Source organism: Sitophilus oryzae, unplaced genomic scaffold (assembly GCF_002938485.1).
Source record: "Sitophilus oryzae breed Bouriz unplaced genomic scaffold, Soryzae_2.0 scaffold_1576_pilon_pilon, whole genome shotgun sequence".
NCBI lineage: Eukaryota > Metazoa > Arthropoda > Insecta > Coleoptera > Curculionidae > Sitophilus > Sitophilus oryzae.
Window position 1 is genome coordinate 243,427 of NW_022146254.1, and position 18,692 is coordinate 262,118.

Sequence of the window (18,692 nt, forward strand, 5' to 3'; positions counted from 1 at the left end):
TATCGTACTACACGTTGTACAACACCAAATCGTTTCGACCGTTGGATCAATGCTTGGATAGTTAAACGGCCTACACACGTAACGATTTATCGTACTGCGCGTTGAACTGCAGATCGTAAAGAAAATCGTACGGCTTACAGTATAGCCATTTTTTGTACACACGATGCAACAGATTGTACTGCCGCAGTTCAGATTATTCACTTTTCGTCGAGAAAGGCTACCGTTATGTCAAGAATTTCAAAGAAGAAAGCTGCCGTGCTTGTAGCTGCGGTATTGCTGATAGATGGAGATGATGAACAAAAAGAAATCAAAAAGCGAAAATGGTGTAAAAAGTGGTTGCTGGAGAGAAAGAAATATTAAAAAAATTAAAAAATAAAAAAAATGTCATAACTGGAATTTCTTTTCATTTTAGTTGCATAATCTTTTGATTTCACATCCCATAGGCATCTATATTTTCTCTATATAAATCAATAAAGTCTTCTCAGAACGTCTTATTTTTTAAATCCATAATATTGATTAAACCAAAAATAAATAAAAATTATATCGTAACTGCGCTCTGCGGCAGGGAATACACTCCACACCTTCACACTTGCGTTCAAACCCCACCCCAGACACGACCCGTTGATAGGATATTTTACGGAAGCTCCGTACTGAAAACGATTTGACGACTGCATACTGCAAACCATCCAATTTCCCTACACATGCTACGATTTACCGTTAATGCGGCAGTTTCGATGGATATCGTACTGCAAATCGTTACGTGTGTAGGCCGTTTTAGTGGTATTGTAGTAGAACTTGCAGCTCGACTCTGTCGTATGGTACGGAAGTACAGCATGCATAAAATCTGTAGTACAACGCAGTAGTAGATACGATAGATTTGATAGTTTGTGTGCAAGCACTTCTTGTTGAAACGAAATCTAAACATTTTTCGTGGCAAATTCAGTACAATACAGTTCATAAAAATTGAAAATAAAAAGTTTTGGTCAGAATTTATAGAAATATATCGTTTCCATGCATGGGTGTGTGGGATGTAAAAAATTACGAATACTTAAACAAAAATTAAAGAAGTGCATGTTATGAGAATCTATTGGAAAAATTAAAAGAAATAAAAGCAGATGCTACTTTGAAATATTTGATTACAATTTTTGGGAGGGTTTTTCATCTTCGACAAAAAAACTACCACACTTGCAGCTATTGTCCTTTTTGACGAACACAAAGCCACGGCGAACACGACAAAATCAACTGGGAAACGATTTATTGTACGACTGACTTTAAACTAGTAGTTTAAGTTCGTGGACAACAGTGCATCCGATCTGTCGTTCAAACGGTCGAATCAAATTTGTGTTGTACAACCTGCAGTACGATAAATTGTATGTGTGGCCCGTTTTAATAAAGTAGTTACTCGATACAACTTTCTTACTTTCATTATCATTTAATAATAGAAGAAAATTTTGAAAACTATATCAACCAAAGTATAAATATTTTTATATTTTGTAAAACAAAACCATATTAGCTGCATAGTTTTAATTCTGTTACAATTAATGGCATTTAATTCGATTAATAATTTCCAGGTAACGGTATAAGCAGTACGGATAGAGAAAACTCACCGTGCTCACCCTCCCCTACTCTACAACACTCAAGATGCCACAGTGACAGTAACGAGAACAACGTCAAAAACGAACCAATGGAATTGCTTTGTAGTACAAATCAACCTGATGACAACAGGTAATAATGATGCCAACAGGTAATGTTGCCTGGGTATTTTGCCACTGAAAGTAGAGAAATCAAAAAAATATTTTGTGAAATAACATTGCGTAGAATACAAACGGAAACTAGCTTTTTTTATACACTAGTACAGCAACCTAATATTTTTCTCAGTGTCTATCTCTTATTGACTGACATTACATTGCCGAGCAATTAGATCAAAGTCCAGCCTTATAACTAAATAGTAGCTTTCGTTTTTTCAGTAACGACTCGGGCGAGCCCACCACCCACGAGAACGGGCCTAACAACCTGCCTCACGGGCCCCACTCAGGGGGCAGTTCAGGGGGAGACCACGAAGACCACGACAGTCCTATAGGGCCCTACCTGACGTCATCGGAGAGCAAGTTGTTCGCCACGGCGGCCGGCGGCTTCAATTTCAGCATGGCGGCGCTGGCAGCCGACCCAGCTGCCCTAGGAAGTAAGTTCGGTTAGTGTGCTTTTTGTTTTGTTTTTTTTATTTTGCTTTTTATTGACTCTGGTTTATCTTTTTTCTTTTTTTTTCATTTTTCTATTTTTTTTTCATTTTTATCTCTATTTGTTTCAGTTTTTATTTGGTATCATTAGTTTTACTTTTAAATTTTCATGTTTTTTTGTCTGTTCTTGTTTGTTATTATTAATATTTTGTTTTTTCTTTTTATATTTACTTTTCTTTGTTTTTATGGTTTTATTGCCTGCTTGCTTTTTTTGTTTTGTTGCCATTGTTGGTTTTCTCGTCTTTAGTTTTCATTTTTTTTGTATCAAATCTTTCGAGATTTGCAACCTACTATGATAAGAATAACCTTGACATAAATATAATTAAAATAAATATATTGAGCGGTAGTACTTGTACATAAGAGTATCGGCTCTTCGGAGCGCATATGAGTGAGCTATATTGAGATTAAATTAAGATAAAAATAGATTTATGGCAACGAACTCAACGACATACGACCTACGCGCACATTTCAGCTGAAATATCTGATGCCTTTGTTGTCCTGTCCATGGTTTTCTTTATGATGCAACACTCGTAAAGAATCATCTAGTTTAATATCTTTTAAATACAAAATGATCTTGTTCTTTAAAAAATTAAAGAAAAAGTTTAAGCAACAGTTAAAGAATAGAACAATTTAAAATATAACATTAAAAATAAAAAGACTAAGAGAAGACTAAAAGAAAACAATTTAGAATTGAATTGTATATCAAGAAAACTGAAATATTACAAGGAGAATGTATTTGAAAAACGCCAAAGAAAAAATATTTTTCTTTTATCGAGATCTACCAGCCCTTAAAATATTTGCACTCACTTAAGACTCATCCTGTATTTCTTTTATGTCTTTGGGTCATTCTGCTCTTGTCATATTTCAGTTTTCTTGATATACAATTCATTTCTGAATTGTTTTCTTTTAGTCTTCTCTTAGTCTTTTTATTTTTAATGTTACATTTTAAATTGTTCTATTCTTTAACTATTGTTTAAACTTTTTCTTTCGTTTTTTAAAGATCAAGACCATTTTGTATGTAAAAGATAATAAACTAGATGATTCTTAAAGACATAAAAGAAATACAGAGTTAGTCTTAAGTAAGTGCAAATATTTTCAGTGCTGATCTCGATAAAAGAAATATTTTTTCTTTGACGTTTTTCAAATAAGTGCAAAATAGCCCATGTATTTCATTTTGAAAATTTGACAAAAAATGAATTTTGGCTAACATTTTGAGAACCACTGGATTTTTTCTGTTCTTTCATTCCTCTAATTTTAGTATAACTGCACAGCATATTATCAAGATATTATATTGATGTTTAACTGAAAATTTAAAACAGAATAAAAAAAGATTTGGAAAAATACAACATTTTCAATAAAATGTTTCGCGAAAAAACCTGATAGATGTTTTCCTGGGATCGAAATATATCACCACTAAAAATATTTGCACTCATTTAAGTCACGATTTTATACATTGTTTAATGGTTTAGCTTTATTTGTTAATGTTGTGTTTTTTCATTTGATTTTTTTTTATTACTTGATAAATACGCAAACAATATAACCAAACACTTTTTTCATTCCTTCAAAAGCTAACCTAAATATTCTATTTTTTATTGTACCAAGGCAGTTAACTGTAAAGTTAACTGCAATAATAAACGTAGATCTGTTTGTTCCAGGTTTAAATCAATCCCTCCAAGGAAACGACTCAATGGCCGGTACCTCACAAGGTAAGACTGCTTTTCTTCTTAATACTTTCAAGAATAAAATAATATACACACACCCCTATATATCTTATTTTATTCTTGTATTCTACAATATTCTCAATTATTTAGTATTAAATATATCGAATTTTGATTTAACACTGCTTATCACTTAACGAAAATAATAAAATATATCTAAAGCAGTGTTTATCATAATAAAAATACATAATTGAATTAAACATGTCAAAGCGTTAGTCCAAAATTTCTCTATTAGTATATTTTTGCCTCCTTTTATCTTTTTTATTTGAGAATGTTTTTGATGAGTGTTACTTTTAACTCTTTCTCTGCAATATTTATGTGCTGTTGTGTATTGTGTGGCGTTAGCGTTTTGTTTTTGATATGTGACGTAAATTTTGGGGGAGCCAATAGTAAAAATGATGATTTCCTTATTTAGTATTATTCACGTTTTTTTTTATTATATTTAATAAATCATTCATTTCTTTAAGACTTCTTTGGAATTGTAAATTTTGTAAAACAACACTATTTAAAATTGCAATTATTTAAACGGATATATTCAACTAGTACCACAAACCAAAATATATTATTACCCATCACTCGTTAGCCAAAATTATCTTAAATATATATTTGTTTATTTTTTTTCACTTTTAAAATATGAGAAGTATTATAATATTATGTAAGCTATATATAATTTATTACTTTTTTCACTTATTTCTTTTTATTTTTTTCTAATATCATAATATATGAATATATCATCTAATATCATAAATATAAATATAACATAATATATCATGTTACGATTCAGCTTTAATTAATAAAGTTTTTAAACTATACAACTAGATCTGAATGCACTTCGAGATATGTATAAAAAACAAGTATAAAATATATTAAAATAATTGTTTATTGTTATTGTTATTCTGTTTTATAAATAAAATAATAACATAATACAAGAATAAATTAATATTTTTTTCGAAAATTGTTGTATGAAAAAGATATTCTATTTATTTTGCAACTACTACTTTCTCTTTCTCTCTACTTATTACTTAAATTATATACTATAGATCATACCAAATAAATCTGTAGTCACGTGATTAAGCTTGACCGGCACAGCGTTGCCGACTTTTATATATTTTCTTTTAATCAAAATATTTCAGGAAACAAAAATGAATTAATTATAAAAATATAAACAGTTATTATTTACATCAACAAAACTCACATCCTTAACAGCACTTAAGGGCCATTACTACCGCTTTTCCGTTCAAAATGTTCTAATAAGGTTGTAGAATGTAGAATGTTTAGGAAGGGAGTTAATCACCGCGACCTTATAGATCTATTGTGTGTTCCCCTTTCTTGAGTTATAACGAGTTATAACTCATCATACAGTCTCAGGGCTTTAACAAAAGCCAGTATCTGAGACGGCTCCACAGAGGCCAGCTCTCCATCCTCGACATCAGACGTACCAAAGTTCATGGCACGAATGGTCGTCGTCTCGGCGCACTCAGTGATAAGGTGTTCTGGTGTTTCCCCATTTTCCCCACAAAATCTGCATTCGCCGTTGTTTCTCAGTTTCAGCCTACTGAGGTGTTCGTTGAGGAGACAGTGTCCTGTTAGAAACCTCGTGACAATCCAAAGATTGTTTTTACTTAAATCAAGGAAAACCTTTGATTTTTCTCGGCTTTCTTGAGCTTATCTAGGCATTCTTTGACCAACTTTGAATTGATGGTTACTGAGTTGATCGCGTTAAGTGCTGCTTGACTATCGGATAGGATGGCAATTTCCTGTTTTCGATAGTTCCTATCTAAGATAAATTGTACGCATCTTTCGATAGCGCAAATTTCTGCCTGAAGGATACTGGGGTAGGTGCCCATTGCTTCGGAGTATTTAGTTTTCGGCCCAAATACTCCTATCCCTGTCCCTGCTTTGGTTTTGGAAGCATCAGTATACCACATGATGGTATGGTCTTTTATATGCTGAGTTAGCATTTCTTTCTTCCCAATCCTTTTTATTATTCAATACTACAGTGAGGTGTTTCTCAAAGTTGAAAATTCTTGGTATGTCATCCACTGGGAGTTGGAGAAGTGGAATTTTCTTTTTGAGGGTTTTCCAAGCCCCTGACCTGAAATTTCTCTCAGTACTGTTTCCGTCAATGGCCATTCTAATCATTATCGCATTGGCATAGCTACCGACGACAATGTGCAGTGGTGTTAGGTCTAGAATGACCTCCATTGCTGCTGTTGGACATGTTCTCATGGCACCTGTGATGCAGATACATGCCAGTCTCTGTACTTGCATTCTAATAAGGTTGCTTCGGCATCTTGTACACTTACACTAAGTGTGGTTCTAAAAAGAAGAATTTTCGACTGCAAGGTCTGCTAGTAAGAAATTTTAAAATTAAAGTAATGAGCACAATTCACTTAAACAAAAAACTCGTAATACAAAACTAAAGTGTCAAAACGGATGACAATATCAGGAAATAAATAAATAAATGCGGGAACTTGATATTTTTTACAGCAGAGCTGCCACCTGAATCCAGTAATAAATTCCAGTTAGTCCAGCTGCGAATATATTCATGGTTGGCAACAATGAATTTAACAATTGCGCCCTCGATGACGTAGCTATAAATTTATTTGGTATCCCTTATAGTTGTGTTAAAACTTGGTTGACACAGTCAAATTGTACTCGGACCAAATACACCTGAACGCTGCGCGCGTCTCACTTGTCTCACTTGTGAGACGTGCATAGCATTATTTGATCATGTCACTTGGTACACTTTGATCGTGTGAACTAGGCTTAAAAAGTGTTTTCTATTCATAATCTCCGAAAAATACTAGAAATGGAGTAATAATATATAAATAAATAGAATTAACTGTTTCAAAATGGAATAAATATACAATTAGACGGTCAAAAAAGACGGTCAGCTCATATATACTAATAATTCATCAAAGATTCGTATATTTTTGATTAATGTAAACATTCATTATTTTACTCGTATGTACATTCAGTCTGGTTGCAACCCTACTTACCTTCAAAATTATTAATTTTTTTATATTTAAAATTGTACAGAGTTTAAATTTAATAAGACAGACTACACAAAATATAAAATTATTGTTTGTGAGTACTAGTATAAAAAATATTGTGCATAATACAAAAACCGTTCGGTTCAATCGTATACGCTAAAAAACAAAGAAAAAGAAAAATGAGCTGGGTTCCACTACAGGCACAAATGAGGTTAAATTGGGGCTTCTTGCCCATAGGTATGGAGGATTTTCGATGTCAGCCTTGCAACAAAAGCTTGAGCTCCTTGACCAGATTGAAAAGGCATATTCAAAATGTTCACATGCGGCCTTCCAGAGAACCGGTCTGTAACATTTGCAAGAGAGTGTACAGCAGCCTTAATTCCTTAAGAAATCACAAGAGCATATATCACAGGAACGTGAAAAACCTGAAAGGGGAAGAAATAATACCGCCTCATCACTCGTTCTATCTCTAATCACAACAAAGTTTTCATGTGTAACGTGTTGTTTAGATCCTATGCAAGCCAGTATATTTAAAACTATTTACCCTTTACTTATTTTCTATGTTAAAGCTTATTAGGACTTAAACATCACTATACATTGTGATACTGAGTCGTTCAAAAGTACAAATATGAACATCATATTATAGGAAAGCAATAAATTTTTGAATGCTCTATATCAAATTTAAGCGCAAAGTTAACTTAATTCCTACTAAAATTAGACTTTTTGTTACGTTTTAATGTATATTATATTTAGAGGAATCGTACAAAATGCATACATATATCTATATTTTATAAATTTTATATAAACTATATTTATTTAAAATAGCTTGGTAGAATTATCGAAAAATCGTCGTTTTTTACTCTTATGAAGAGGAGATTACAACAAAAATACTGATTCGAACTTACTATAAAATATCTATCTATTATAATAAAACTGAAATCTGTAAAAATCCAAATTATTTTTTTCTAATTCACACATTGACATATTTACTATCTAAGTGTTATATAAACAAACTTAAAATAAAATAACATTAATAGGGAGAGTACACATACAGTGTTCCCGTATTTAATACACCGTGTTAAAACTTTTAAAAGTGTACCAAGGTTGATGAAAATATAACACTATGTTTTAGGTCTATCAGAATGATTTTTATATGCAATATCAGAAAGTTACATTGGATTAGACATAATTTGAACTGAACAATTCTAATGATTTGGTTCCCTACCTATCTTGTAAAGAATATATCTAATGATTTTCGATTTTTGAGACCATTTTATTTATTATAAAGTGTAAATCACAGATCAACAAATTATGAAAAACTAAAAAATAGTTAAGTAAATTTAAAATAGCATTAAAGCTTACTTAAATTCGACCTTGGTCAATTTTAGAAGGAAGAATTAGACACATACATAATCAAACATTATATAAATCAAGAATATTTTGTTTATGCTAGGGCCACAACTGCGGCATTAGGGTGATTATACCATTAAAATTAAGGATTTGATTTTAAACAAACCCAGTGCGGTGGTCAGATTTTATCAAACGTTTAGCAAAAATTAGCAAAAAACTTATATAAGTAATAAAATATTTTTTCGATGTGGATGGGTACAATTTCAAAATTAACGGCAACGCCAATCCAAGAAAATTCACTCAGATGCAAAAAAACGCAATTGAAAAATGTTCCGTCAAATTTAAAGTGCTATATATTTTTTTTTATTTATAACCCTATATTTATATTTTTTAGCAAACAGTATATAAATTTATCAAAATATAACAAAACCGCGTTTTAGCTCAAAATAATGTCTATTTTTTGTTTAAACCGGTTTTGTTCTGTTTTTTAGCGGTTGTTTCTTATTTACAGCTGTTTATTCTTGTTTATTAGCGTTTTTTAACTGTTTTTACCTGTTTTGCGTCACCCTCCGATTCACCAACCGTGTGGTGAATGCAGAATCAGCCATTTTCCTCTACTTATCAATTCGTAAATTCAGTTTGTTATAAACATTAGTATTTGGCTAACTTTATATGGTTATTCGAAGGATTGATTTGTATCCTAACTTTGATACACCCTGTGCAATAATTTTGTGAGCAAGTTTTCTTAAAACAGTTTTTTTTGGTTAGAGCCATGCCTCCTGAACATTTTGTTTTTTGGCTCATATCAACACATGCCTTGGTTAATTTTTAAGAGAAAAATTAACTTGCCACCAACAATTTGCAATTTTTCAATTATCATTATATTTTGGTGTTACTTTTCAATATGACGAGGAGGATTTGGTAAGTGTTGTGAACTGTACACTACTATAAACTGGCCCGCATATTCGACAGATCTGAACTTTATAGAACACGTTTGGAACCTGTTTGGCAGGAGTGGTACTAGCTTCGTTAAATGAACTTCGCTTGGTCCTTGAAGAAGAATCTCAGTAACAGAATATGATATTTGCAGCATTTGGTAGTGCGAACCGATGACGGCGACGTCTACAGGAAGTTGTAGCATCCAGTGGAGGCAATACAAAGTACTAAGTTATTTTTACAAGTTTTTTTTCTGTTTGTGTTAGTTATTACTGTTATGTTTTCCTTAATGTTTATTAAAACAAAAACTGTATCGATCCTCTTTAACGTTTTTTAAATTTAGTATAGTGTACATTAATACATTAATTAGTATCTAACGCAGCGCGAACATGATATTACGACAATATTCATCAAAGTCACCTTCTCATATTTGAAAAGAACATCAAAAAGTAATGATAGTTCAAAAAATCGCAAAAATTTGCACTGTTGGGGTTCACTTCCCTCTTTAAACTAACCAAGACATGTGTTGAGATGAGCCAAAAAAGAAAATGTTCAGGAGACATGGTTCTGACCGAAAAATTATATTTACGAAAATTTACTGACAAAATTATTGCACAGAGTTTACGATTCAAAGCCTATATATTTAGATACTGTTTGGTAAAAAAAAATCATAAAAATTAGTCTAAAAATTAAAAAAATATAACATTTTAAATTTAAAATTTTTTCCGTTATGTTTTTTTGCATCTGGGTGTATTTCATTACATAACAAAATTCACTTTTACTTCGCTCTTGCTTTTTTGCAAGATATGCGTGCATTGATATGCGTCACGTTAAATGAAGAATATATTTATCTTTAATATAACAGAAAAGAACATAAATAATGTCAAACATTACAGCGCTGAGCATCTTTTTTTATTATTATTCATCAATCTAAAGATTCATGAAGATAGCCAATAAGAAATAGTCACACTCATCGTTTCATTTTACTAATCTTCGCCACGATAGCCGCCAGACGTGGCCCTAGCATTTTAACTCTAATATCTTATCGGTAATGATTGACGCGGGGCCCTAATCGGATGTTGTATGTTCTCGGTGGGGCGCAGCCTTAGGAGCCAGACGACCTCTCCCCTTGCCACTGGGCGCCGCCGCCAGCCACCGGTGCGACCTCTGCGGCAAACTGCTCAGCACCAAACTGACGCTGAAGCGCCACAAGGAACAGCAGCACCTGCAACCGCTCAACAGCGCCGTCTGTCAGCTGTGCCAAAAGGTGTTCCGCACGCTAAACTCTCTAAACAACCACAGAAGCATATACCACCGGAGGCCGAAGTGAAGCGATACGTGGCTGGGGCGGGGTGGTTGAGGTATGAGACTGAGGTGCAGAGAAAAAGCAGATTCATCCGTAGGGCCCCGTATTTTACTCGATTACGACGAAATTGCTTACTTAGAAGTGCAATCTCTTTAATCCGAACACCACATGATAATTTATTTTTAGAATATAAACCGAGTAAAGGTTGGTTCTCACTATAAGTTTCGTATCCGTTACATTCCGTTTTCGTTTCATTTACATAAACAAAGACAAAACGCTATATCAACGGAACAGAAAGTATGCATATTCCGATTCATTTACAAGATATACTATATATACTTACAAAATATACTTTACGTAAACGGAATGTCACGGAGGAATGTATAATGAGATCAACCTTTAGCCGGATGAAGAAATATTTTAACTCTGAACGTAGGCTTTAAAAGACAAATTTATTTCCTATCTTTTTTACAACATGGTTTACTGAAAATTGTTCTATCAAATATCAACAATAATTTTTATGTTAATAAACGTGTGTTGACCCGAAGCGAGTTGATGTTAAATATCTTCTAAATAATGGTGTTATAATTAAAGCCCTAAAAATACTCACAATCTTATCTTAATCTATTTTGACCATCAGGTGTTATAAGGCTAAATGTAATCCAATAGGAAAATTGCAAACAGAAAAAAGCTTGAAAATTAAAATATCATATAATAACACAGTAATAAACAAGAAATTCACAGTAGAGAGTGATATAAAGTTATAACAATATGTGGTGGCAAAAGAATTATGAGATAGAAAATCTTCTATTTCATAAATTTGATATTACAATGCTGTTGCTTCTATTATCCTAATGATCCAATTCATCCAATTTAAAACTGAATATTATACAAAAGATGACACTGTAATATAAACTATTTGTTGAAATTAAAAATATATGCACTGCATACATTTTACTAACTATATTAAGACAAATTCAGATTGTCAGAAATCTTTAAATTAAACTGAATTAAAACTAAAATCAATGTAGTTAAACGATTATAGTTAATATAATAATGTTTAATACATTTTTTATCAACAAATCTTTATTATGTTCAAGTTTTATTATAGTATTTAAAAATTAGGAAAAGATATATTAGCAAAAAAGAAGAGAAAATAGAGTTTTGGTTGGAAATTTTTTGTATTTTGACTTATGACGTTTATTTTTTATAATATAGTATCCCGATTATTAAATGAATTAAATTATTTGTTGATATTTTAAGGGCACAGTTTCTCACAAGCTAGTTCCAAATCTCTTAAATTTATCTCGAAACTCTTAGAGGCGATAACAACAATTAAAATGTTTCTATTACATGTGACTGGATTAAGGAAATTGCACTGTAATTTGAAATATTATGTCATACGATCCTCAAAAATAATATTTTAAAGCACAACTGATACAGGAAATTTATATACAAGAATTATTTACAAAATGTTTTTAACAGATAAATCAGAAGTACTATTAAAAACAACATTTATGGTTTTTGAAAATATTCCTATCAATAATCAAGTTATTACTTAATATTTAATTTTTAGAATATAGTGAAAAATATATACATAATCGTAAGTTTATATATTATTAAAATATGTTTTTCCTTTATAACTTATGTTACATTTATATAGTTATAGAATTAGAAAAAAAAACCTTAATTGAAAAAATATTGTGATAATAGAATATTTTATTGAGAGTTATGAACATTTTAGGTAACAAAAATAAAAAAAAATATAGTTTATTTCAATTTATGAACTGTTATCAGTTGTGTTTAAGAATAGTTAACATCACGTATACGTCCAACCAAGATAGTTTCCGACAATTTTGTAAATTTTGTTGCTGCATTAAAAGTAGATAAATATCTTAGATAAATATATTTGTCTAACTTTATCTCAAAGATAGCTGGAATAAAAATTAAAATATTAACAAATTCACAATAGTATTGACAATTATTTCCTAATCTATTTTTTTGCAGCTACGAAATCAAAAACTTGCAGACAGCAAAATTATAAAAGTATTGCTTTTAGCAAAACTTTACGCAATAATTTCATTTTATAAAAACACTGTAATCAATGACATTGCACATTTATATATTAATCCCTTTCTCATTTTTTTTGTAATTTTAGTATTTGGATCTTAACATAAAATATTAAACATTTCAATTCTAGACAAATTTACAATTAAGTCAGATAAGTTATAAGCCAGTTTACTTTTCTTCAAATTATTTTTTTTTATTTTTCTACAGTAATAAAAAAAGAAAACTTACAAACGATTTTACAGATAAAACAGACAAAGCAGAAAGCAAATAAATATTTAAATGCTATTAATTTATAAAATATCTAACTCAGAGAGACTTACTATTATCCAAATGCCATAAACAAATATTGGTGTATCAGATACGAAACGGTTATGAACAGAAAGGAAGTACTTAACTATAAAATCTTCCTAATCACCTCTAATTATTTAATCATTTTGACCAAAAACACATAAAAATATTGAATTTAATTCATTATGTTTTCAGTTTTATTCTACATTCCGTTTAGATTTCCCGTTTAGTTTTTATATATTACAATATAATTATGTAAATTAGACCACTATATATTCATTCTTTATAATTTTCAAGGCTTTCAAGCATCTACAAAGTACATATATAAATAGTACTACTATTAAGCAATGATTCTATTTAACATATACTTAATTATATTAAATTTATTTAAAACGATATCTCAAATTAATATGTACATACGAGTGCGTATTATAGTACTTAGAAAAAAATATACCGTACAAAATTAGTGAATTGATGATAATGAGTGACACAAATTCAAAAAAATATCAATCAAAAAGACTGTTTAGTGTACACGTTTAGAGTACAAGGTAAAGTTACCATGTTAATGAGTCTCAACTAAATAAATATATTTTATTGGAAACAAAACTGTTTCAAAGACTGAACTTAGTTGATTGGAAGCAAAAAGGACTGAAAGTAATCAAAATTAGGATAGAATAAAACTAAGAACTGTGATATCAACAGAGTATTAATTTATTTTGGTTTTTCATCTCGAAAATATATTTTTATACAAATAATTTTTAAATTGGAAAAATCATTGTTTACTGTTCACTAATTTTGTACAACTTAATTGAAAATACTATGTATGTAAAATACCTACTAAGAATATGACGTTACATTTATTTTTCAATATTTTAGGCGCTGTGATATTTTGTTAAAAGTTTTATAATTTCTTTATTGTAAAATGTAACGTTATTCAACTTGTATATTAAAATTTGTATAAAACACTCTTTCAGATAATGTTATATAGAGTATTTGCCTTATTTTATATTACTGGGTGAAAGGGGATTTCTTAATAGATATAATAATATATTTTTCATTTAGTATAAGGAAATTATATATAATATATTTTGTATTTTTTAAAGCTTTTAAATGTAGTACATAAAGATAACTTTAAAATTGTGCAATAAAAAATATGTTGACATCGTTAAACAAAAAAAGTTTTTCTAGTCATCTTGTTCTCGTATTCTTTTCGGTATTTACTGATTTAAATTAATACTTTTATGTGCTACATTCGACACCTAGTGCTTGCACAATAAAATAAATAAAAATATATATTTTAGTGTTTAGTAGCTTCACGAATTTTTAGTTTTGTACTACAGGAATCAATATGTTTTTATATTAACATAACAATGGTAAAGTTTACCGTAATTTCATTACTATAAAGATAATATGTAGATAATATGTTGTTAATATAAAAACATGTATATTAATCATATTCTAAGATATCTAGTAAGTTCTTATTACATTACACTGTTTCACATAATTATTTTATTTAGTTAAGAATTATTGTTTAGGGTTAAGTGATGTTCATTACTATATAGATATAAAGTATGTTTATAATTTTCTTAAAAAATGGAGAGGACAGGACTTACTACGTTTAAAAAGACTGAAATTTTATATTTTCTTGAGACTTGAAGGTATTCTTTAAGACTGAATCTGACTAGTTTGACTGATTTGCTATTTGGAATCGCGGTCTATCTCTTATTTTTTTTCTAGACTTTTAAGATATTGGCAACCCCGTTAGTTTTCTTTTGTGTTACTTTGAAATTTTAGAAGAGCACCTTATTTATTACTTAACTTTTAAGGTTTATATTATTCTAATTCAATCCAGTAAGCATTTTTTTATCTATATTTTTCAATACTACGTGCTCTTTCTAAGAAAATTTATTAGTCCTGTTAGAGACGTTTTTTCTTTTTATTTTTTTGCATTATAGGCATGTTTCAATGTTGTTTGATGCAATATTTTATCATATTTTATGTAACTGTTGTGTAACTTTTATTTATGTTTAAATATATTTTTACATTTGCAAAGCAACAGCTTGGGTTTTATTTTTAATGCTTTGAAGATATATTTTAATGAAGACTTTTAACAACACGTTTGTTTTTAAAAGTCTTAGTACTGTGTGTGTGAGTGTTTAAGTTTGTCTGTGTGTGTTTTCATTCAGAAAATAAGGCTTTTTATGCAATACAGTCAGTTAAAATATTATTCATCTTTTTCATAACAAACCGAACAGTTTTTAACTGAATGACTTGCATTTGAGGCTATCAACACTGCGAGTGTTGCCACCACTAAAAACGCAATCGGGAGTGAAAAAACCGTCCGCCAGCCATCTTTTTCAAACCGCACACTCAAAATTTCATGGTTGCCAAGTATACATATGCTTTTTTGTACAATTGTTAGTGTAATCTCGTAAAGGATAGGGTTGCCACCTACTTGGAAATTTCTAAGCGTAACTGATTTTTCAACGGGTTGAAGTTTCTGTATGTTTGTATTTTTGCTTTTATGCTAAATTTATATTTAGGAAAAATATTATAATGTTATATATTTTTTTTTAATTGAGTTAATAGGTTTTAGTAAAGGTAACGTAAGCTCCAAATAATGTTTCGTCGTTAAGATGTTTTTGGGTGGCAACTCTGTAGTTAATCGGCAATATAATAAACAATTCTGCGATAACAGAACACCTTCTTGGGAATACCTCCCGACTTCTAGTAATATCTGAGTTCGTTCTTCCGTTGTACGACCCGATGTCCCACCAGTGATTATAGAATTTTATAAGTATTTTTTTTATTATATCAGTATTACCCACAGATATTCGTGATCACTAATATTTCTTCAATAGTTAGAGAAAAAATAACTTGCGCCTAAAGTTACAGACATTATCAAATATATTTTTGACTTCTTGAAAAAATAATCTAAAGCTGATTAACAACAAAGTTACTTATTATATTCTCAATAATGTTATTTCTTCCTTGATACACTTTAAAATAATGTATAATATTTTATACACCTAAAGTTTAAAGGAATATATTTTCAGTTAAGTGCAGAATTTATATTGTTCAATAAAAAAGAAAATAATGTAATAGACGGACAAAAGTACTGAAAAGAATCTGCGCATTTTTGTGCTATAAAGCGTTATTTTTAACCAAGATAATCTATGGTTTTATCTAATATCCATGTATTATTAACCTAATAGCAACCTTATAAAAGGATAAAAATCTGCAACTTATTATAAAACGTCTTATAATATAATGATTATATACATATACATAACCAACTACCGGCAATTAGCTTGAACAAAAATTTCAGAGAAATTACATTACAATTTTCAATAATTCAAAAAAACTCATGTCACAACATTCGAAGAATTTTTTAAAAATTTTCATATCATACATATTACTTTAAAAATCAATCGTATACTTCTTCTAGCATTTATATTATAATATATTTGATATTAGTGATTCTGAAATATTAGTATACCCTCAACGACCAAGCTAGTAACTCATTTTTTAGCTTTTTGCCCGACCCGAAAAACCTATATCAATTTCAAAAAAAAATGTTCTAATTTGATTGATGAAGAAGTAATGAAAATGAGTTACAAACTTGTTCATACCGAGAAATATTGATATTAACTCAGCACTACTGGTACTACAAACTTATTCAATATTAGCTGGTTATCTTGTGGCGATTTACTTTGAAACAAGGACGTCGGTGTTGAGAAAAACCAAGCTGATATTTAATAAGTCGTGCTACCGGTTAGTCGAATACGGGACAATTCTCAAGTGAGATCGCGAGTGTGCGGTCATTTACATGGCTAAGCGGCATCGTCGGCAATCGTCGTAAGCATTCGTCTCGCGATCGGTTCGAAAGCTGGTGGCGACACGCGCGGCTGCGTCGGCTCTGATCGAGCCGGCCCGAAACAGATGCGCAGAACGAACGAAGTTTTTACTTTTGCAGGGGTATCGCCCAAGAAGGTGTTCACGTGCCAGCTTTGCGGCAAAGTGCTGTGCTCGAAAGCGTCCTTGAAGAGACATATCGCGGACAAACACGCAGAACGGCAGGAAGAGTATCGCTGCGTTATCTGCGAGCGGGTCTACTGTTCGAGGAACTCGCTGATGACGCACATCTATACGTATCACAAGTCCAGACCTGGGGACATTGACATTAAGTTTTTTTAGCCAGAACACATGCCGTTACCTTCCATCGTGGACACAGGTATTAAAACAACGAACGTTCGAACGATTTTGGAAAACGGGACATTTTTTGCACGACTAAATTGCTTCGCTGAGAAACATCTCTTTATTTTTTCACGGAAGAAAATGAATTACTAAAGATATACAGGGTGAGTCTTAAGTAAGTGCAAATAGTTTCAGTGCTGGTAGATCTCGATAAAAGAAACATATTTTATCTCTACCGTTTTTCAAATAATACCAAAATAACCGAGTTATTTTACTTTGAAAAATTCCAAAAAAAAATTTTTTTTTCCTAAAATTTTGAAAACCACTGGAGCTTTTCTGGTTTTTGTTTTATGTAAATTTAATCTACTACCTATGTTGGCATATTATCAAGAAATTATGTTTTTAACTAAAACCTAAAAAAATTAAAAAATCCCAAAAAAAACTCATAATCATGTTTGTGGGGTCGAAGTATACTACCCCTAAAAATATTAGCACTTATTTAAGATTCACCCAAATATCCGGTAGAAAATTTGAAAATTCTATACAACGCTGTCGATTATATCTTAAAATAACAAAAATTGTTTTGTATATAATTCTAGTGAATACCAACGTTAATTTCCTTCACGTGATAAAATTCACAAAGTAGTTCAGAAATACATTCTAACATAAGTACCTATGAGCTATTTATCTATATTATTTTCAACTTTAAGCATACTATTTTAATGTTACAATCAGTAGATTATAAAAAAGCTTTAATGATCAAAAATCAAAATGACTAGAGAATAAAAGTAAAGTTTAATTTTATTGATTAGGATGATTACAGCAAATATATACAGAAAATAAAACTTGAAAAATCGAACAGAATAATAAAAACTATAAAATACACCAGGACTAGGTGGTTTTAATACTTTTCGAAAGAACAGCTAAATTAAACAAGAAAATAGAATGAGGACGCCGTTGTAACTAAAAATACATCTTATAAAACTGACAAATAAAATTCTCCAAAGCCTTTGAAGTCCAACATTATAAAGACGATCAATTTCCGCTAACAAAATGTCATCTTTCATGTAAACTTTCTTATATTTATCGAATATTATAAATTTAAAACCAGATAATATCTACCTACTAAAAATTAGAGACTAGTAGGAAGTCTTTTAACTTTTATGATCAAAGAGTTGCTGTATATTCAAACATTTATTCTTGTTACTCCAGTATATCTCATAATTCATTATTAACTGACATAAGAAAAATTATTAAATTTTTAGAATGTAATTTCCTATTGGAAATGTGTGATTAAATACACAAAAATAAAAATTCAATTATAAATAATAGAAATATAACCCAATAAAAAATAATAAAGGACAGTTTGTAAGATCATTATATTTGTTTATATTTGTTTCTTTTCAAATAGAACAAAGGAAGAAAATACTCAGCTATAAAAAATATGAGATTGATGCAAAAAAATGTCACGTATCCTAACAATGTTCTTACCTTGAAGAAAAATGTTATAAAAAGTGCTAACCTACTAAAAAATGTATATAATAATAGAAAATCATAATATGTTGTTTTATGATTCGCCATTCTTTAACTCAAC

The 18,692-nt window shown here is 30.2% G+C and overlaps 1 protein-coding gene across 28 annotated transcripts in view; it reads left to right on the forward strand.

The window, feature by feature from the left end:
- LOC115879385 (broad-complex core protein isoforms 1/2/3/4/5) overlaps positions 1-18,692 on the forward strand; it is a 132,812-nt gene that overhangs the window by 112,181 nt on the left and 1,939 nt on the right. For 5 of the 28 annotated variants that reach the window (XM_030896175.1, XM_030896176.1, XM_030896178.1 and 2 more), the window contains exons 6-8: positions 1,572-1,725; positions 1,953-2,191; positions 3,878-3,943. In XM_030896175.1, coding sequence (XP_030752035.1) covers positions 1,572-1,725; positions 1,953-2,191; positions 3,878-3,943 — 459 coding nt within the window. Of the gene's footprint in view, positions 1-1,571; positions 1,726-1,952; positions 2,192-3,877; positions 3,944-7,188; positions 9,104-10,340; positions 14,958-16,862; positions 17,136-18,692 lie in introns of those variants that run through there. The other 23 variants (XM_030896187.1, XM_030896193.1, XM_030896189.1 and 20 more) reach the window with 23 other exon arrangements.